Genomic DNA, 22,472 nt, shown 5'->3' with positions numbered 1-22,472 from the left:
GTTGTCGTAAAGAACTCACTTTTCAAGTAACAACCCCGTCGAGGAGCGGGTCGTTCTTGTTGCGTTAAAGAAAGGGAAATGACACTTTATAACGGCGTTTCTTTTGGTTGTCGTTTAATTCGGGAGGCACGCATTTATAAAGTTTTTTTGTCTTTCCAATCTCTCTCAAGTGGTTGGAAATCGTCGTATACGTTAGGTCTAATTCAGAAGCAAATTCTCGAACAGTTGTGTATGGATTGGCTTCGACTATGACTTTTAATTAATCGTTGTCAATATCCGATGGGCGACAACTACGCTCATCATATTCAAGACTCTCGTTGTCGCGACGAAATTTCTTAAACCATCATTGTGCTGTGCGTTCAGTCATGGTTCCTTGGCCAAGCGCTTCGTTGATATCGCGAGCTTTTCGACCTAGCTAGAATAAAAATAAGAAAATTTTACGAATTTGTCTTTTTTTCATCTTGTATTCTACATTCTGGAAAGAAGGTATTATTGCTTAAAAACGATTGTAATTCAAGCGAAAAACACTCTTAAAAATGAGATATAAAGTAAAGGTATTATAACGGAAACTTATTTGAAAATAAATCATTTGAAATCAAAATTAAAAATTCCGCAAGATTTTTCTTTTCAACGTAATAAATATACCTTCGATAAAATGTATGAACAAAATATGGAACATTAGTGAAAACTTGTCTTGTAAAAAGTTATAAAAGACAAAGTGTTTACGTGAGTACTCAAAACTGAGGTGTGTAGATAGACGCCATGTTGTGAACGCGACTTTGTTTTATTAACCTTGTTATTGATACGAAAATCGATGTTTAAACATTTTATAGTTTATGTTGTGAGGAATGTCGAGTTGAAGAATATGTTAAAAGCAATCTTGTATGATGACTTCACCGAATCGATGAATCTATATATTAATACGATAGCGTGCATGTTATTTTCTGTGACACGCTTACATCCGGGTCATTTAATCGTTATGTACTTCCATTTCTTGTCATAAATAATTTTACCAAGAATTCTTCATAAGTTTTGGTTTCGGTTATAACTGATGCCACTCCATTAATCTATTTTTTTTTAAATATATAATTATATCAAGAATTCTTCATAAGTTTTGGTTTCGGTTATGGCTAAAAGAACTCAAGTTTTTTTTTAATTAATATATATATATATATATATATATATATATATATATATATATATATATATATATATATATATATATATATTTCATAAGTTTTTATTTCGGTTTCGATTCAAGTCATATAAATATATTTTTTTTTATTTTTGAAATCGCAAATTTATAATATATAAAAATCGATAAAACATAAACTCTATAATTATATATACGAAATCTGCCAAGAATTAAGATATCAGATTTAAGCGTACTTTACGACCGGGCTTTGTTGGGCGTTCATGCTAGCTTAGATAAATACTTTTGCAATTTTAACAAAAAAGCTACAATAATATCAGAGCGTCTCCATTTACACTGAACATCTACAGAATGCCAACATCAATATATTACATATGAATGAATCTCCTGTGGAATTTTCACTAGTTCCGCTAGTCTATATATTAATACCGTATTACCTTTAACTTACGTACGTCACGGTTTCCAGATTATACATTATTCGATCGGGCGATCCTATTTATTAAAAAGGAGAATAGAAGGTGATAGCACACTAAGAACATTAAATTAGTGTATAGATACGCTAAATTGATATTTGTAGTATGTTATCACCTTGTATTCTCATTTTCAGTAAATTGGATCGCCCGATCACTAAAGTCGCAATGTAAACAAACAAAAAAACAAACAAACAAACAAACAAACAAAAAATAATGTCGCTTTTAGGCCGTACGTGAAACTAACATATACCTTCTTTATCTTCTGGCTAGGATCCAAGGGTAGTATCTGTTCTGTCTACAGATGGTATAATAATTTCGTGGGATTTCGATTCGTGCTGAGCATCCATACAATCGAAATATGTCACAGAAAAAAAATTAAAGCTTGATTGATCAATTCAATTATTTTAAAAAAATGTATTTGCCTGTCTAGTTACATCAAAATCCATGAAAATATTTAGACGTGACTGGGTTCCCATACCTAAAGTCCAAGATGGCTGCGGTTAGCACATAGTTCCTCAAATGTACGAGATCGTGCTAAATAATTGTATTATTTAATTTATTTAAATAATATAAATATTTAGGTAATTATATTTTGATATTTTTGCATATTCTTATAGCCAATCATAGAAATTTTACTTATACATACAAAAAGTTAGTTTAATTGATTCGAAAACCTTTTAAAATATATTTATGTTTTGTTGACGTTCGGCTGAAACTGAGTCAAACGCGTTTGTTTGTAAAATTTAAAACTTAAAATTCTATTAAAAATTGTAGAAAAATATTATATTATTCTGCTTTTAACATGATAAACATCGGGGTTTTATCTTTCTGGTAAAACCAAAAGTGGTTAAAAAACGGATTACAATAGATTTTAAATGCAGTTTTCGATCGATTGGCGGTCACTACCTATAAGGATATTGGAGATAAACTATAATTACCAGATATATTCTGACACTGTATTTACCAAATTACTTAGATAAATACTTTTACAGTTTAAAGAAAATGTCTACAATAATATCGCGGGATCTCCATTTACGCTGAACGTCCACAGAATGCCCAGCAGTAATATATTACATATAATAAATTCCGCTGTAGAATTTTCGCAGGTCTCGCTTGTCGAAAAAAAAATACAGCGTGATTTGCGATCGATGTCTGCGAACCCGCACCCTAACTAAAAAATTAAAATAAGTAATATACAATTTCCTACCAAATGAACGAGATTCAATCACTTATGCGATGGTTAAAGTACACATGTATCTATTATATATATATATATATATATATATATATATATATATATATATATATATATATATATATATATAATGTGCATATTGCTTATACCTTTCATGAGATTAGTGATCTTCTAGTTTATTATAAGATAAATATGTTTCTAATTTTCCATATCAAAGAATAGATCCGAATGTCCCCTTTTTCTAAATATTTACTTGGATCATGCACCGATGGAAATGTAATATTACCTAACATATTGTTGGAGACAAACAACCTGTTCTTATTAAAACAATAAATTTTATATTCATCTTAGCATTAGCAAAATCTGCTTACATAAAAAAAATTGACATCGAGGTGAAACTCTATCGTATTTCATTTGACTTTTTACCGACAAGATCAACAGCGTTGCTATTCGACAAAAATTACGGCCACGAAATGTCGACTTAAAATGGCCGATTTTTCTTATAACCGTTGGAAAGAACATCAATTCATTACTCACAGCTGTAAACGATGAACTTACTTTATATTTATGCTAATAAAGAAATGTATGTTATATATACAGTAATTTAAATATAACAGAAAGAAGTTAAAAAAAGATAAAACAGACAAAAAAATGAAGCAAATAATATCTCATATTGCTTGGATACTTCGGACTACTATTCTCATCCTGTGTATTATTTTCATGTTTCGGTCGATGTAACCTCCAACCTTATTCAGGTGTACCATGTCGAACTCGAGAATCTTTCTGTGGAACTGTTCCCTCGAATTCGTAAATCTGAACAGAATTTCGAACAGGACCCTTTATTCAGTCAACGAGGGTAGCATGCTCTCGTTCCGTCAGCCACGACTGGGTAAAAATTCTAAGTAATTCGCAATTGTATTTTGGGTGTCGTTCGCGCTTAAGATTGAACCTTCTAAAAATACAACTGCGAATTATTTAAGCATTCTAACCAATCATGGCTGACGGAAGAAGAGCATGATACCTCCGTAGATTAAACAAAGGGTTCCATTCGAAATTCCGTGGGGATTCTCGAGTTCGACAGAAAGATTTCCGAGTTCTATAAGATACACCTGAAAAAGATGGGAAATTCCATCGGCCGAAACGCTGTGCGAATAGCACTTAAAATGGAAACAGTAATCTAAATTACTCAAAAAGCTAACTTTTGTTAATAATATATCTTTTCTTCAAAACACAAACAACACGCTATGTGATATACAAATATCTGTACGTGATGTTGCTAAGCTAATCAAAAACCTTGATTCCAGTAAAGCAACCGGCCCTAACAGTATTCCAATTATAGTACGCAAAATACTTAAACCAGAACTAGCACTCATACCTACAAAACTGTTTAAACGTTGTCTTAAGGAGAATTGCTTCCCATCACCCTGGAAAATCTCATCAGTATCCCCTGTATTTAAGAATTCAGGTGATCGGTCATCTCCCTCTCAGTATAGTCCAATAAGTCTCCTGTGCGTCATGAGTAAGTTGCTGGAATCTGTGTTAAATAAAGAAGTAATCAACCATCTCAGCAAAAATAACCTTCTTAGTGACAAACAATATGGTTTTCGTTCTGCTAGATCTACAGAAGATGTGCTTACAGTTATATCTCATAGGATCAGCGAATCTCTCGACGGAGGCTAACTTTCAGGGCAATTGCTCTTGCGATATCAAAGGCCTTTGATAGGTTATGGCATAAAGGTTTACTTCACAAGATCTCCAGCTACGGTTTAGCTGGAAATGTCTTCTCAATTATTAAATCATTTCTGTCTGATAGGTTTATGAAAGTAGTGGTTGATGGGCAGAAATTAGAAGCTCACAGTATTCAGGCTGGAATCCCTCAGGGGTTAATCCTGGGCCCAACTCTCTTCTTGATCTACATTAATAATCTTCCAAATCACATCCTTACATCATTCAGATATTTATGCTGATGACACTACTATCTACGTTAGCAAATCTTTGACTGTAAACGACCAAGTTCTCTCCGATTCCCTCTCCTCTGATCTTGAGCATGTGGTACAATGGGGAAAGGAGTGGCTTGTTATTTTTAATGCATCTAAAACCAAGCTTTTATCTTTACATCATCAACGCTCTGATCCTCATCTAATATCAATTGAAATGAATGGCTCTCGTCTTGGGGAGGCCTCATGTTTTGACAAGCTTCTTGGCTTGACCTTTACTCCTAATCTGAAATGGAACACATACATTAAATCCGTTGTCCAAGGCCGCTGAAAAAATCGTGGGATCCTTCGATCGATTCAGTAGATATCTCACTGCTGATGCAATTCTCTAGGTACATCCAAGGATGGAGTATTGTTGCCACATCTGGGCAGGAGCTGCTAGAAAGAACTTACCCTACTTTGATAGAGACCAAAATAGACTTCGTAGCCTCGTAGGGAGTGTCCTTTTCTCTTCCCTGCAACCTCTTTCTCACAGAAGAGATGTTGCGAGTTTGTCTCTGCTTTATCATTACTTTCATGGCAAGTGCTCGACTGAGCTAAAATCTATGCCCCGCTCTTTACCAAACTTTCACAAAAAACACTCGTCTAGCAGAAAACACTATCAATGATTCCCCCCCACTCTTTATCTGTGCCTAAACCTAATGTAGATTCCATGAACAAAGCTTTTTTCTTAGAACTGCACGCCTATGCAATTGTCTTTCGTTTTCCTGCTTTCCAGCTGACTACAATATGGTTGTCTTCAAGTCTAACGTAAACAAGTTTTTCATGAGCCGTTCTATATAAGTTAACAAATTTACTAAATTTCCATTACTAACGATTGCTATATTGTCTAATTGTCTCCTGTATACTCTTTAACCCTTATCCTCGAGTGACCTCTTGGCCTTGATAAGTGGTCAGTCCTATGTAAAAAAACACCAACACCGCGTTAACAGTTATTATTATTATTATTATTATTATTGTAACTCATATTGCAAATGTTATTTTAAGGGTTTATTTCAAGGCAAATAATAATTGTAAGCATTAAACTGACTGTTTTCATAAAAATCGTTCCGATTATCAATATATGTATATTTTCACACGGGCAACAACGGGTAACCTTTTATATTTTAATATTTTCAGATTATCCTTGGCTACTGCAAGTTAGGTGTGGTCACCACTTACATGTCTGATAGTCTTGTGAGTGGCTTCACCACCGGTGCTGCCGTTCACGTGTTCACAAGTCAAGTAAAATACGTATTTGGACTCAGAATAAGAAGATTCAGTGGAGTTTTCCAACTTGTTTTGGTAAGCCTCTCCTTTTTTTAAACCTTTGTTTTAATATTCGTTACACATTATTTATTTAAAATTAAATAATTTTGTTTTAACGAGTTAAGTGCGTATACAGCGAGAGTATATTACTACAGTGTAACCCGGATATAAGAGACCTGTTATCCGGTCCCTCCAACTTTCTTATATCCAGGTTACATTTATATTCGGGTTTCTTATATCCGGTTTACACCGTACATAAACGCAGGCTCTAATTGTAGACTAAAACATCTCTCTTATATCTGTTTTTCTTATATTCGTGTCCCTTAGATCCGAGTTACACTGTATTTAAATAATTTTATGCTATGCATAGTCATAAAGACTTGTTATCCAAACTTTGAAAACAAACACGTAGTTTCAAACACCAAATAATGTTAGATAATATTTATTTTATTTAATGAACAAAATCATTATTTTTCCGAGACTTTCGACAATATGTCTTTTTCAAAGAATACTTTTCTAATTTCTTTAGAAAATGTCTTCAATTACGTGACAAATCTCTTCTAATCGAAAACAGCACCAACACAATAAATCACATCGGATTCGAATCCTACTCAACATTCGTTAACTAGATCGGACGTCTAATTATACGGCATCCATCAGTGGACCACGCTTCACAGTTAATACCAGCAAAATGAAGAGAAAATAAAAAAAAGTCCTCTTTGAAAAAATATATATCTTGCCGAAAATCGCAGAAAATGTTACATATACAGCTTTACTTGTCCTTTTTTCAATAAATATGTTAAACCAGCCTGGGTGCCCGGCATTGCCCGGCTGTTTTTAGGTGTAAAGAAAAAAGTGGTAGTAGGCAGGCATGCTCGAACCCATTACGCAAAGGCGGTAAAGAAAGTGAAAGAAAACCTGATATCTTACCCGCTACGCCAAGACGCGACCAGAAATGTTAAGCATTCAAATTAAGCGTAGTCAATCAGAAAGATGACTTGCAGAAATGTTGTCGCTTTTAAACCTTCCACGAAGGTCGTTTTTAATGTGAGGGAAAAGCAGCTAGGCCAAAAAAGGGGACACTCTGGCAATTGTCTCGGTATGAAGAGTTTCCCCTACATTGCAAAGGACAAATCACAGATCAGATACTACCTGTCCGGAAGTGCCAGGCGCTGGCGGTGGCGTTTCGCTTTATTTATACAAAAAAGACAAACAAATACTTGAAACGAGGGAATTTTTTAAAACTCGATAAAAAAAAGATAGAGACGATGTCCGTTTGCGAATCTGAGATATTACGATCTAGTAAGTATGCAAAAACTTCTCCCGGAACCTAACCGACGCGGGGACTCCCCAGCCAAAAAGCCTTTCGAGGACATACAAAAACGCTCGCGCTCATTTTGCCTTTATATACTGTATAATGTATTTATATAATTTTCTAAATTTGTGATCTCTTATTTACTCGAATTCTTGTCATATGAATGTTTACTAGTTAAAAGCATTTCACACGATTCACGTGGTCCGTAAATTCTTCTCAATTTTCAGACTTATGTGGAAATTTTCAAAAATATTCATAAGACAAATCTTGCCGATATGACCATCACCTTCATCTGTATGATTATCATTTATCTGGTCAAAGTCCAGGTAAATCAACGCTTCAAAGACAAACTGAAAGTCCCTGTACCAATTGACCTTTTTGTGGTAAGTAATTGTCTTTATCTATTAACCACTTCTCTTCCGTTATTTCCAAACAGGGCCGTTTTTTTTCTATTTGCTTAGTTATTCCTTTTATATTTGATGAAGTGAATTAAAGAATAAAATAATTATTAATATTTTGGAAGTTTTTAATCGTTTGAAATTTTTCTGTTATTATTAACCCGAGTATATTAATTATAGATACTAGTGTTGGGACGATTAATCGGAATCAGAATCGGGAATCAAGAAAATCGGAACTTTTAAAGGTACCAGTATCAGAGAAAATTGTTACTACTTTCCGATGCCAAAAACGATTCTTGTAATTATTTATTATTTGGTTTGTTTTTAAATCTTCCATTGCTGCTACTACAAATAAAATGGTAAATATGTATTGGCTTTAAGCTACAAACATTAAAAATCGAATCACCAAAATATATCACGTGTTTTTACGGTAATCTAAAATAACAACTCTACAACAAAATATTTAGTGATTTTAAAAGAATCAGAATCGAAATCGGTAATTTTATCAGAGATCGAGAATTTAAAACAAAATCGTACCGGAACTGGAAATTTTTTTGGAATCGTCCCATCACTAACAGATCACAGCCGAGATAGAATTCACTACACCTTTCCAGTATTCCCCATCTGCCATAGCATGCAGAAGTTCTTCCTTGGAGATGAATGTATCTCGTCGTATCCTATCTGGAAAACTTAACTTACGTGATCGATTGTGAGATGATGGATGCCTCCCAGTACAAATGATGAAACAAGTTCATCTGTGGCACTTGCACAATGCCCAGCAAACTGAACACGTCTCTTGCAAACTGAGGTTGATACTCTTGGTAAGTCTCCATATACTATTTCTAGAGTTGGGTGATTTTGCCATGAGAGATTGAGTACTCTTCTCAAAAGACGTGTGTAACATCCATCCAAACAATGCTGTTGTTTTGCTGAAAGAGTCCAGGTTTCAGATCCATAGAGTAAGATTGGCTCAATAAGTACACGGAAAACTTGGAATTTAAAATTGCAAGCAAGATTAAATTTCCAGAGCTTATCCATTTTGTTACAAGCAGTCCATGCCACGCCCTTTCTAATGTTAAAGTATTTCTCAGAGTTCCTGATATGTGATCCTAAATACTTGTAGTTATCAACACGTTTGAGGATGTTATTTGTGAGGGTTTTAATTTCGTGATTGTTGCGGATGTTAATTGCCATACACTCAGTCAGTAGAATAGTTTCGTTGCTTCAATGATTTCTGCTGGTATGCCATAGAATTTAAGAATTTCGAATATAGTCTCACAGTTGACTGAGTCGAAAGCTTTGCTGAAGTCCATAAAGCTGTAGTTTTATTATGCCCACCTAAAAAAAAAAAAAAATGAAAAACAAAAAAATATTTTTGTAAACCGCTCGTGTAAGCTTACTGACAGCATTATTTTCGTCATAAATTATGAAAAATAAACGGATCTCTTAGTAACAAAAACAGCGCCGGTTTTCGGTGGTGCTGAAAACAGATATCACAGTTAAATTTGTTTTATGATATGAAAAAATTATTAGGTGGTTAGAAAGTGGGTGCCCATTTTACGTTAAATTTATATAGGAAAGTGACTGCTCCCCCACTTTTTGGAAAAATAATTTTTCATACCATGAAAACTATTTATCTGACCCAAATTTAAATGTGATATTCGTTTTCAGCACCATCGAAAACCATAAAAAGTCGTCATTTTCAAGTTGTTTGAGGAGTTGGAAAGAAACTTTACATTGACCATTTTTTTCTAGGGGTTAAACGACGCTGGGACACGTCGTAAAAATTGACCATTTTTAATTTAAGATATTAGATAAATTATAAAAAAAATTTGATTCGCAGGCAATTAAACACACTTGCTATGGTATAATTATTATAATAAATCCTGGGCAACACCGATTAAATTTTATAAACAAAAAACAAAAACAGCAGGGGATGATGGATTTTGTTCACATGTTTCTCTGACTAACTCTGCCCTCGTGAGGATGCAAGTAAATGAGAACATTAGTTTTAATTATTTTTCTCTATGAAATAAAAAAGGTTACTTAAAAATTAAGAATATGCGAAAAAATGACCTCCGAATTAAAAATAGAAATAATTATTCAGCATAGAATAATATTTTAAATGAAAAAAAAAAAACAGGAAATATTTAATAACGTGCTCCGTTTAAAACATTTTTTCAATTAAACTATCACAGTTATTTCCCTTTTTGGTTTACTGGGTTTTGGTTTGAAAATAAAACGGTTTCAGATTTCAGATAAAATAAGTTAAATCAAATATAACTTGAAATTTAAATAAACTAAATAATTAATTTTTTTTAATTAGTACAGTTGAAACAAAGCTATTATGTCGAATAAGTAATGTCATCGAGGTAATTATTTAGATAGATTTCATTTAATGTAATATGTTAATGACCGTAACCCAATAATGTAAAAGTGGTTTGAAGAATGCTATATATTGAAAGTCCGTATACAATAAAATGTCTCCTTTGACAGAAGTATCCTAACATGGGCTTTAATATTTCTTGACCAGGAGAGGTGTACACACATATGGCCTTTATATTTCTTTGATGATTGGGAGTTGTGCACACACACACACACGAACGTTACTACTTTATACATAGAGATATCTGGATTTTCTAAGATATGAATATTCGGCAACTAGAAAGCTGATTGGCTAACTAGAAAATTCAATAGCATGTACTATATAAAAAGGCACGCTAACCATAGCTTTTCGCATAAGCTTAACCAATTCTGACGAGAATGAAACGCAGAAAAATTCTGTGTAGCTTAATTGCCATATATATTTTCATGGCTTACTATAAATACTAAATAAAGTTTACTAGATTCCAGGACAAGAATTCATCTAGTCTGGTGAAGTCTGCTGCTTGAGTTAACATCACTTCGAGAAGGTGCACTGTTTCTCATAAAAGTCAGTGTGGATTAGCCATAACGAGACGATCTTATTTGGGCTGCGAATATTATAAATATTTTGCCAGAGTTTACTGGTGGAAAGTTATCTCATGCCGAATTGTCTTGACAAACCCTGTACTGAAAAACCTTAGACCCTCGCGAATAGCGTCTAGTAGGCATTAAAGTTCTCTTCAACATTATCTTCTATTATGTGCGGTTATATGCGCAGTTGCATTAGAAGATTTATAAAGCAAAGAGCATAGACATAAAATTAACTGTGCAAGGCAACTGGCAGTTCTCACCTGGCGTTTCGTTAGACCATATGTTTCATCTGAGTTATTTATTTCCTTTAAAGTTACAAAAATAAAATAAATAAAACCACAAAAGTTACAAAAATAAAATAAATAAAACCAATAAATATGAGTAAACGGTCAGCAGGAAGAGAGTTACACAAGCCTGTGATTCTTGAAAGACACCTACTGCAACAGGAAGCTATACTACAATAAAGTAACAAAAAAAAAATTGATGGACACCGCTTGTCTAACGAGGTAGAAGAAAAGAAATAGGATACAGATTAGACAATTTTGAAAAAAAAAACACATATAGAAAAGACTGAAACTAGCAACATCATGTGTGTGTGTGTGTGTGTGTGTGTGTGTGTGTGTGTGTGTGTGTGAATAGAGAGAGAGAGAGAGAGAGAGAGAGAGAGAGAGAGAGGGGTTGTGAAGAAGAAGAAAGGGTGGGGACAATTAAGATACGCCCCTTCACCTATTAAATAGAACAGATATAATACCAATACTCCATACATTGATCTGTAGCGATAGAAAATAGCATCAAGTCTGAGAAATTGTTTAGAGCAATAGAGAGAACAGACTTCACTAGAAGCAGAAAGAGTAATGGATCTAATATATGAACTCCAAGAAAGATTTGATGAGAAAAAAAGGCAAAGAAGTTTAAGAGTTGACAACAATTAGATATGCATAATCTATAATATAACTCTCACCTGTCTGTAAAATGTATGTATGTATGTATGTATGTATGTATGTATGTATATTCATCCATCCATAGCCTTTGATTATCAACGTGATTGTACCGTACATGTATGCATGTATGTATATCTGCCTAAAACTTTCGACAGAAGTGATAGATTTTCACGAGATCGGTATCACTTTGAACCTCGACCCTTCGAATGACAAATATCGAAAGATTGACTAAAAGCATTAATTCCTTCAACCTCAACCGGGCACTTTTCTACAAGGAGGGGCCGCTTTTTCGCCGATATTTTGGAAAGTCATCGCCTCTTTTCGATTGACTAGCCTTAATTTAAACCTTCGCCACTTCCGGTTTGGCGATGGACGCAACAGCAAAGATATCACTTTTCTTTTCACGTTCTTTTCCTCCTTCACGGCACAGGTTCGAGCCTGCCTACTTACTACCACTTTTTTTTTGCTCGACACACACCTCCAAACAACCGGGCAACACCGGGCAGCCATGCTAGTAAATATATAAATAAAACAAGTTGAAAGAAAGAAAGAAAGGAAGACAGTCAACTTTGCAGACCTATAGAATTGCTACGTATTGACTGAAAGTTTGCACATCAATTTTTAATACAAATTGCATTCGGTTACACTCTTCTGGGTGTTGAAGGTTCAGTCGTTAGTGCGGGCGTCACTAATATTACAATTACGAGTACTTAGGTCTTCTGCTCAGTCATGGTTGACGGAACAAGAGCATGATATCCCCGTGGGTTAAATAAAGGAGTGCGTTCGAAATTCTGTGCAGATTTCCGAGTTCGGCAGAAAGAGTCCCCAATTCGACCACATTGTCGAACTCGGGGATCATTCTTTCGAGTTCGGTAATCTGCATAAAATGAAGAAGACCAGAAGTTACATCGACCGAAACTCAATCAAGATGAAAACAGTGGTCCGAAGAATCCAAACAATGCAAGGAAATCAAAACTTTTGTTTTCATGAAGGCAACCATCTATTTAATACAAGTTTTAATGTTAGATATCCCCTTTCATGTTTGCTAAAGGTGCAAATCCTTTGAGCGCATCATATTTTAGATGCTTCCAAGCATAGAAGAATCTCTCTCCGACGTTTGTTTCTCGCACTTAAGTTTCAGATAACATTTTTCTCTACCTGTTACGTTCACGTGTAAAAAGGTCTATTTATAACCCAATTGTAACAGACCAACCTGAAATGTTATTTAAAAACTTAAGCGTCACAGACACGCAGATTGAATGGACGCGTCTAAAATAAGATACGTTCAATCATTTTAATACGAAGTTCTATCACGCTTAAATTTATATAGCATTTTCATTAGTTTGTCATAGTTAAGTTTAGAATAGAATTTCCATCGTTAAACACACTGATTGGCTGAACGCATCTTTAAAATAATATATATGATAAAAGTGAACGTACTCCTGTCCTGAGACGTAGGAAGAAAGTGATCGAATAAGAAGGTGAAAAGACGAAAGAGTAAAACAGAATAAAAGGAGGACGCAGAAGAGAATGGAGGAGACATTGTAAATCCCGAGCTGAAAGCTTGATGAACAGCAATAAAAATGCCATACCTTCGTTCATATAAAAAATAAAACGCAATTTTAATTTTAAGCTACGTATGTTCGGAGAATAAAGGAGAGGTAGAATATCCTATTCAGCAACTACGTTCATATTTAAAAAATAAATAAACTAAAAAAGCGATAAGAAAATACGAATTGAAAAACGAATGTACACAGGTAACATTTTTCATATCGATTAGTTTTTTTTATCTATTAGTTTTGCTTTCTTATCGATTAGTTTTATCTCACATTTTTACCAATTAGTTTCGTTTCAACGATTTCAAGTAGAGAATAGAATTTAAACATATTAAACTAGCAAGTAATTTATGATAAGAAGAAAGATTATACTAGGTAAGCAACCGTGGAATTTTCGCGGATTTTTGCAAGTATTGCAGCAATATCTAGTCCATATGTTCTGTGAAATTACGTATTTAAACAATATTTTGCAGTAATATCCCATTATCAAGTTAGTGAGGAAACGATATTTTTTCTTTATATCTATTGTTTCCGTCTACCCGGGAAAAATGCCGTATTCCAAAAACCTGAAATTTTCCGTCGCAAGATCAATTCTTCGAAGACAGAAAAAAAGAGCATTTTTGTTTGAACGTATAGGTAAGACAACGTGAGAAGTGTTGTTGAAGTATGAATCATATATTTTTAGAATGACGCACCAATTCATAAAAACCAGTAACATAAGACACGAAGAAAAGAACAAAACGGTGACAAAAATATCTTTTCCTCACTTACTTGATGAAGGAGTATTAATCCGAAATATTGTTTAAAAGTATAGCATCTTATTATCCAGTTTTATTTTCTAATATGTGCACTGATATGGCTTTCTAAAAATATGTCATCCGAATTTCAACAATGTCTCTGGCTGACTATAACAGTTAATTAAATCATAATATATATATATATATATATATATATATATATATATATGTGTGTGTGTAACCGTTTCATATCTTTTTATAACATAGGTTATTGCTGCTACTCTAACATCCCATTACGAAAATCTCCACGAGCGTTACAACATCAGAATTGTTGGGAAAATACCCGCTGGGTAAGTAGTCGAAACCAATGGATAAAATTTTCGAATTCTTAGTTTTTTTATTTTTTTTTTTTCAAGAAATAATATGGTTTTATTTTCAGCAATTCGAAGTCTTGATTTTCGGCTCTTTTCTTTAATAACATTAATTTTAATAATGGTTTATTACATTCGTTTTAATGGATTAAAACAGGACTTCCCGTCAGTGGAACTCATTACCGTTGGACTGCTTCTTTACTTATTGCAACGTAGTCATCTTCAAATTGAAGAACAAATTCTTTGCAAGCACTTCCCGCATACGGGACACATGATCGAGGGACTGCTTCTCTGCTTCAAATTCAAGGTCAACGAATTCTTGTCATAAGTAATCAAACGTAGTACATTATAAGTACTCCCACTGTGTTCTTCATCTTTCAGGTGGAACCATTCCATCTTTTTATCCTCGAGTGACTCTTGATCTTTATAAGTGGCAATGTTTTACATGTTGATACTCTGGTAATATCATTTTGTTTCTTTTGATTGGAATGATTGTGTTTGAATAATTATCGTAAACAAAAATTTATTTGAAGAATTTACTAAACACAGGAACGGGTTGGGGGCGTGATTGTACAACAGATACCGCATAATCGCGTTGACACACCGATTCCCGTAAGGTCACCGAAGTTCAACTACATTTAGCCTGGCCAGTACCATATGGGTGACACTTTGAGAATATAGGTAATTGGGAACCACTTGTGAATTTGATATTCCTATGAAAGTTCCTCCTTGGGAGGAATCCGATTTAACTCGCCCAAGGTGAGTGCCGCTTCGATAACAGATACAGACGCGGGATATGAAATTTGCTATACCCGCTTCAGATCCTATCAGATTCTTTCTGTTCAGTTACGCTGTAACATAATCTAAAAAGGAATAAAGACGATCACACTCCAGCTATTGGCTAAATGGCAATAAGCATTTAATAAACCGTGTATAATCAACCTGTATACGACATAATAGTGTTGATACACCGGTTCCTGTTAGATCATCAAAGTTAAGCAACGTTGAGCCTGGTAAGTACTAAAATGGGTGATCATTTCGAAATTCCAGGTGCTGTATGTGCTCTCCGCTTATCTCGGCATTGCTTCCAGTCGTAATGGACTTCTTCTTGTCACTGGACTCAAGCAGTGCCGATTTAGGAGAGGTGTAGTTGGTAACGATTACATGCGCAGCTACCCTTATAGGAGGTATCCATTTTCCTTTGAGACTGAACGGAGACATCGAGGCATTGATTCAATCTAGAGAGAACATCAGTCGCACATTCCAACGTGCAACATGGCTGACATTCTGGTTTTCGTGAACATGTTATGGCGTTCAAATAATAGGTTGTACATTTGAAGCGATCTTAGGTCTAAAATAATACCCCATTTTATTTTTGCTCGGTTCGATTTTGCCGGATATTAAAAGTTCGTATCTCACGTCAAGCCAAATAATGGAAATAGTGTGCTGATGTTCGTTAGAAGAGCTCTAAGTGTACGTATCCAGTCAGACTAAACCTTACACTGACATTAAAACTTAACCCTAACCACAACCGAACCTTAATTTTTCTTTTATATATTTCAATTCCACGTTTATTATTTGTTAGCGACCAAATGTATGACGCAACATTTTGGACCCTATGACTCAGTCGACATGTTCAAGATAGTCGACATTCTTGTAAGTTTCGTTGTTGGCTGCGGTATGCTGAGATGTCAGCTATGGCGGCCTCGACTTGGAACGTTGCAAAATCACTTGAGGCCGACTGAATCCACCACGAGTGGATACCATCGCAATTTAAAGTCGGATATAAAATTAATCGTTTACAATTACTGCTATCTTTCGGCACTAAATGATTAAAAGAGGACACACACACACACACACACACACACACACACACACACGCACGCGCACGCGAGCGCGCGCGCGTGCACGCACGCACACTAACGTTAATATGCGAAATAAATTTTAAAAAAATGCTTAAAATGTATAAAAATATTGACGTTTGTTTTTTTTTACCTGAAAGATTAATTTACTAATTACTTTCCCAAACAAAAGTTTCGCATTCCCTATTATGGCAGAAATTAAAATCAATCTATGATGATGTCTTCATTTCATATTTCAGTTTTTGGTTATCTTTACGATTATGTTTCAACTTTATTCCCGGGTGCCTCTCCCCACTTTAAGAAGGGTTTTTCTTTGAAATAATAATGTTATCATTCAGAGAAAAAGGCTTCTTAACATAAGAAGCCGAGGGGGTTTCTTTACTTATTCTGTATTTTCATCTAACAATTTAATAAACAAAAGATACCGTAAAAAACCAAAAAACAAAAAAACAAAAAACAAACAAAAAAACGAAGAAGCAACCGGAAGTAAATTGGAAACAGTAACCGTAAAGGTAGCACAATTTTTATCAATAATCCATGATTGTGATTCTAGAAAGTTCCTAAAATATAATGCTTAAAGTTTAGGGGTCTTAATAAAAAATGAAATTATCGGAATCTTGCTTCATTGGTATATAATGCTTATGAATCAAATATAATGCAAATCTGATATATATATATATATATATATATATATATATATATATATATATATACATGTATATATATATATACATAAGTGCGTGTGTATGTGTGTATTTTTAAGTGGGTGTTCATATTATGTTGACTAAAACTCTTTAAATACGCCAAAGAAACTAAATATTTTATTAATTAATTCCTATAATCCATGGGTAAAATTTCATAAAAAACCGACAGTATCTGAATTTTTAATTAACAAAAGTATTTATTTGATAAATCCAACATTTAACAAAATATGATTATGAGATTTAAATGAAATATGTTAATTTTACACGCATTAAATAAGTTAATATGAATATTTACTTTGTTGACGCCTGATTCAAAATAATATTCCTCTAGCCCAAATTATATTTCATTAAAGAAAAAAACTTTTTCGGCTATATCCGGAATATCTAGAAGTTACTTTGGGATGCCATGCTGGCTTGACATGCTGAAAGCAGGTTGGACCCCCCTCAAATAATGACGAAAATAAGCGCCTGTAGAGCTAAGTCAACTCAAAATGATCTCCGGTCAAACGTGTCATTGATAGAGTCAGATGGCCGACAATCGAGGGAAATATCGTTGAATATCTTGAGACAGCCGGCGTATATTTTATCGTTCACGCCACAACATGTCCAGGTTTGTTTTTTTTACCAATTCCATTATTGTTGAGAACACAAAATTCTCAACACACGTCGCAACACATATTAGCGATATTATGTTTCTGAATTTTTTAAATGAGGATTGATAATTCCTATTATTTAGATTATTCTGTTGTCATCTTGAGTGTTGTATTCACAAAATTTCCGCCTATGTAACCTCCGTCCTTCTTCAGGTTTATCTTGTCACACTCGAGAATTTGCGCAGAATTTCGAAAGGAACCATTTTTTTTAATCTATGAGGGCAGCATGCTCTAAATCCCTAACCAACTATACGCAATTGTATTCTGAGTATCAAGAATTGTTAATTACTAAAAACAGCCTATCCTGCCTTGACAGAGTACAAAATAGACTTCGTGGTTTAGTGGGGGATGCCCTTTTCTCTACCCTGCAACCTCTCTCTCACAGAAGAGACGTTGCGAGCCTGTCCTTGTTTTATCGTTATTTCCATGGCAGATGCTCGTCTGAACTCCAATCTCTGGTCCCCCCTCGCCAATCTTTCACGAAAAACACCCGTCTAGCTGAATCCACTGTGAAAAATTTCCCCCACTCTATATCTGTGCCTAAATCAAAACGCAAATTCCATGAACAAAGCTTCTTTCTTAGAACTGCACGCCTGTGGAACTCTGTTCCGTCTGCCTGCTTCCCTCCGGACTACAACTTGGTTGTCTTCAAGTCCAATGTTAGCAAATTCCTAATGAATCGCCCCTTAAGTAAACATATCAGCAAATCTCCTCACTAACGTAATGTACTTGCAATAACCCTTATCCCTGAGTGGCTTCCGGGCCTTGATAAGTGGTGATCACTGTGTAAAAAAAACAAAAAAAAATCTTCGTACTGTTAACCGATCATTGCTGATGGATTGAGAACATGCTACCCGCGTAGATCAAATGAGCGCCTAGAAGCACACACTATCAAATCCCATCTTTAGGGAAATATAATGTATGGAACTGTGTTCCTCAAACTCTCCTCTACACGGAGTGCAAGCTGGACGTACTGAACACGGTCAAAATCCAATGTGCATGAAGGCAACTTCCGACCACCTCTGTTGAAAAAAAGTCAAACTGGCTGATGTAGAGGTTCTGATCAACTTTATATCTTCTGTACACGTCTGTTATCTCCGTTCTCTTCTGGATAAACAAAAAGCTCTACATCAAGACATGGGGTGGGGGGACGACTTCACAGGCAACTCCGACTATTAACGCTGATGATCCGGATGATCGCAACGCATTAATAAATTATGTTGACAATAATGTCAGCGCAGAATCACTAAGAAGCAATGTATGTGCAGAAAAAAAAATTGTTTATTTTGTTTCTTTAACTTTATTAAACGTTATTACTATGTTTACAGGCATTAATAACACATTTCATTATCACCGTTCTCGCAATAATTATTATTACATCATAACTATCATCATTACTGAAATGAACGTAACAGGATGTAATAAACCCCAAACGAATATTTCTATTAGTTCCTGGTATACACGGGTTAGAAAGTCGCTAAACTTTGAACTCGTTTTCGGATGTTCTTAATACCGTATGATTCTGCAGGTCTCAAATAAAAGATTCCCGAGTTCGACAAGATATAGCTAAAGAAGGTTGGAGGTTACATCGGCCGAAAGGCTGTGAAAATAACATTCAAGGTGAGAACAGTAGTCTGAATAATCAATATAATACGGAATATTAGTGACTTGCAGTTTGGTAAGAGAAAAATTGTCTCTTTCGATGCAAACCGCTTGCAGGATTGACGAGAAAGTAGTAATATCTTGGATCCGTCGGATGAAATCGATAAGAGTGTTGTCTAGAGAATCTGCCGGGGCGACTAACCACAACGACACCTGTAAATGCTGCACACTCTTGAACCTGTGCATAAAGCAACGTCGAAGATGATACAATTGTCATCAGTTAGATTCCCGACGGTCGAAAACGGCACGGTTGTTATTTCCAAATGCTTACGTTAATTCAAATTAAATTCTATACATATACGATTCCATGTTATTGTTATAATCGACACATAATTTTTCATAAAACTTGATCTTAGAGTATGATTTGTTCAAGCATTAATATCTAATGAAAATAAATTAAGCGCGCGATAAAACGAGCAATAAGAAGACCTCGCATGGATGTGCAACATCTCTAAAAATGATTTTTCTCTCTCTTGCAGCCTTCCAGCACCGAACGTTCCCGCCTTTGACCAAGGAAAACCTTTCGTTGCCGATGCAATTGTGATTGGAATTGTCGCTTTTGCGCAGTCTGTATCGTTGGCAACTTTAATGGCGAAGAAACACAACTATGACATTGACGCAAATAAGGTGAGCAGAAGTGCAAGTCGGCGGGGGAATGAATTTGAATCGTCTCATGTTTTCTACAATCGAGCAGGTACTGTCTTCGTGAAAAAGCATTTGGGACTGGATCTAACCTATATAACTATAAAAGTGAAAATGTCTGTCTGCGTGTGTGTGTCTGTGTGTGTACATTTCCCTACCAAATTACTCTGTCAGTTTTTAGTCTACAGACTCGAGGTTTGATATAAGGGGTATTGAAATTTGGAAAAATCTCTTTAATCGGTTTTCGGCCAGAGATTTTGCTGTCAAGAGGTCAAAGTTCAACGATTTGACCTTTGATAACTCTAAGTAAATCCTCAACCAATTTTGAGTCTAAACACTTGAAATTTTAAATGTAGGGTACTTGAACATGAATACAAACTTTTTAATTTAATTTGAGTCCCCAAAAATAAATGTTAAGCGGTAAAAATTGGGTAAAAGTTAAAAAATTAACCTTTTTCGGTTTCTATCAAATTACTCAGCCAATTTTATGCCTAAACATTTGAAATTTTACATAAAGTGTATTCAGAGATAGGGCAAGATTTTTAATCGGTTAGGGTCGAAAATTTGAGCCGCCAAGGGGTCAAAATTCAACAGATTTGACCCTTGTGGTGTCTAGCAAACTAATCAGCAAATTTCGGGTCTAAACATTTAAAATTTATACATAAAGAGTATCCAGACATGCGGCAAGCATTTTAAGCAGTTTTGGGGCGAAAATTTGGCTGCCAAAAGATCAAAGTTGAAAGTGTTAACCTTTGCAGATTCTACCAAATTTCTCCGCCAATTTTGAGACCAAAACAATAAATGTTAAACGTCAAAATTGGGGTCAAAGTTTAAAAAAATTGACCTCTGCGATCTCTACGAAATCAATCAGAAAATTTTTGGTCTTATCATTTGAAATCTTACATAAACTGTATTCACACGTAGTTCAAGTTATGAACAGTAGATAGGGCCCAAGCAAAGCCGGGTTGAACTGCTAGTTTAGAATAATATGCGTATCACCAAAATACATTAAAACTCTCTTGAATACCTTCTGGGGCTACCCGGCAATCAACGAAGACCCCTTGTGCATTCCAAAATCTGAACACCGTGTCATCATTTGTATAATATTTTGTGATTTTAAAAATTTCCTTTCTTTCTTTATTTTTGTTTGGAGGTCACCGCTTATCAAGGCCCGCAAGCAACTCTGGGATAAGGGCTAATGAGTGTTAGGTACACGGTGAGACAACATCCTAATGGAAACTTGGTGAAACTTGGGTGGAAAATAACCACGTTATAATCAGCTGGGAAACAGCCTCAGAGCATTGTGTTCCACAGACGGACAGTTCTAGGGAAAAAAAACTGATCAAGGAATTTTCGTTTAGTTTTAGGCACAGATAGGGCGTGAAGGGGATTGTTGATCGTTGTTTTATTTAGACGTGTATTTGTTGTGAAAATTTTACAGGGGTTGGGATCATAGATTGAAGCTCAGTCGATCGCTTACCATAAAAGTAACGATAGACCAGAGTGACATCATTTATTGATTTAAATCATTCTCTATTTTCGTTTCTTCGGTTGCCAAGTGGATGCGACATTAGTCTTCAGTCCCAATGATTTATATCATTTTTAAGGGTTCGAATCTCGCCGTAGACAATTGCTTCCTTGTTTTGTCTCGTTTTTTTTTTTTTTGATATAGTATTCCATTTACATCATACACCTAAAAATACTTTTGTAAATATTTTATTATGATTTCAAATAAATATTTTTAATTTTGAACTGACGTTCAGATGAGAAATGTTAGAGAAACCCGTCGGTGACGAGTAATTTAGCTAGTATGTATATATACATACACCTACACACATATATAATCATGTATATATATATATATGTGCGTGTGTGTGTATATATTCATATATATGCACATACATGTATATACCTATGAACACATATGCATATATTTATATAAATTAATGAAATAAGTTCAAAAGTATTGAACTAAAATAAAATATTACTTAAAAAGTGCTCAATACATAGGTAGAGCCTTTATAAGTAAAATATATAATAAATTTTTTTTTCTTATTGAATTGAAAATAAATTCATATATACCTATATTTATTTTGTCAATAATTTATTTCTCTCTCTCTGTAAATGTTTATATATGCATATATGTATTTCAATTGCAACTTTACAGGACGCAATTGAAAACAAAGACCTATACCAAAATTAAATCTAATTTTTCTCTAGTAAAAATTACTATGAATTCAATAGAGGTATTAATTTGTATTACAGTTTTTTAGGGGTTTTTTTTCAATAATGTTGTGAGGCCTATGTTCACGCTAATCACCCACAACGAGAAAAAGAAAAAGACAATATTTTACCTTATTTAAGAAATTCAAAAATACAGATCAAAGTTGTAATATTGGAACATTTTTATAGAACATTCTTATTACTCCCAGGACAATGTCATCGGTTTTAACTCAACTATCTGTCTTTCCAATATTCAAAATGTCTGATTTGTCGACTGTCTTCATACATCGTTGCTATCATTCTTACAAGTAGCGACTGCCTCGCTGGTAAGCAGACATTTAGTTGTCAAGCTGAGTTATGGTTAGATTTGGTCCTAAGAAGTAGATT

General features: G+C 34.5%; 1 protein-coding gene across 6 annotated transcripts in view; it reads left to right on the top strand.

Moving 5' to 3' along the window:
- Positions 1-22,472, top strand: part of LOC145258261 (sulfate transporter-like) — a 292,022-nt gene that overhangs the window by 192,271 nt on the left and 77,279 nt on the right. For all 6 annotated transcript variants that reach the window (XM_080116274.1, XM_080116266.1, XM_080116289.1 and 3 more), the window contains 4 exons: positions 5,938-6,102; positions 7,609-7,764; positions 14,236-14,318; positions 19,700-19,847. In XM_080116274.1, coding sequence (XP_079972400.1) covers positions 5,938-6,102; positions 7,609-7,764; positions 14,236-14,318; positions 19,700-19,847 — 552 coding nt within the window. The remainder of the gene's footprint in view (positions 1-5,937; positions 6,103-7,608; positions 7,765-14,235; positions 14,319-19,699; positions 19,848-22,472) is intronic.

Source organism: Euprymna scolopes, chromosome 3 (assembly GCF_053919585.1).
Source record: "Euprymna scolopes isolate OS-2025 chromosome 3, ASM5391958v1, whole genome shotgun sequence".
Classification (NCBI taxonomy): Eukaryota; Metazoa; Mollusca; class Cephalopoda; order Sepiida; family Sepiolidae; genus Euprymna; species Euprymna scolopes.
The sequence above is the reverse complement of the archived record's forward strand: the minus strand, read 5'-3'. Positions and strand labels throughout refer to the sequence as shown.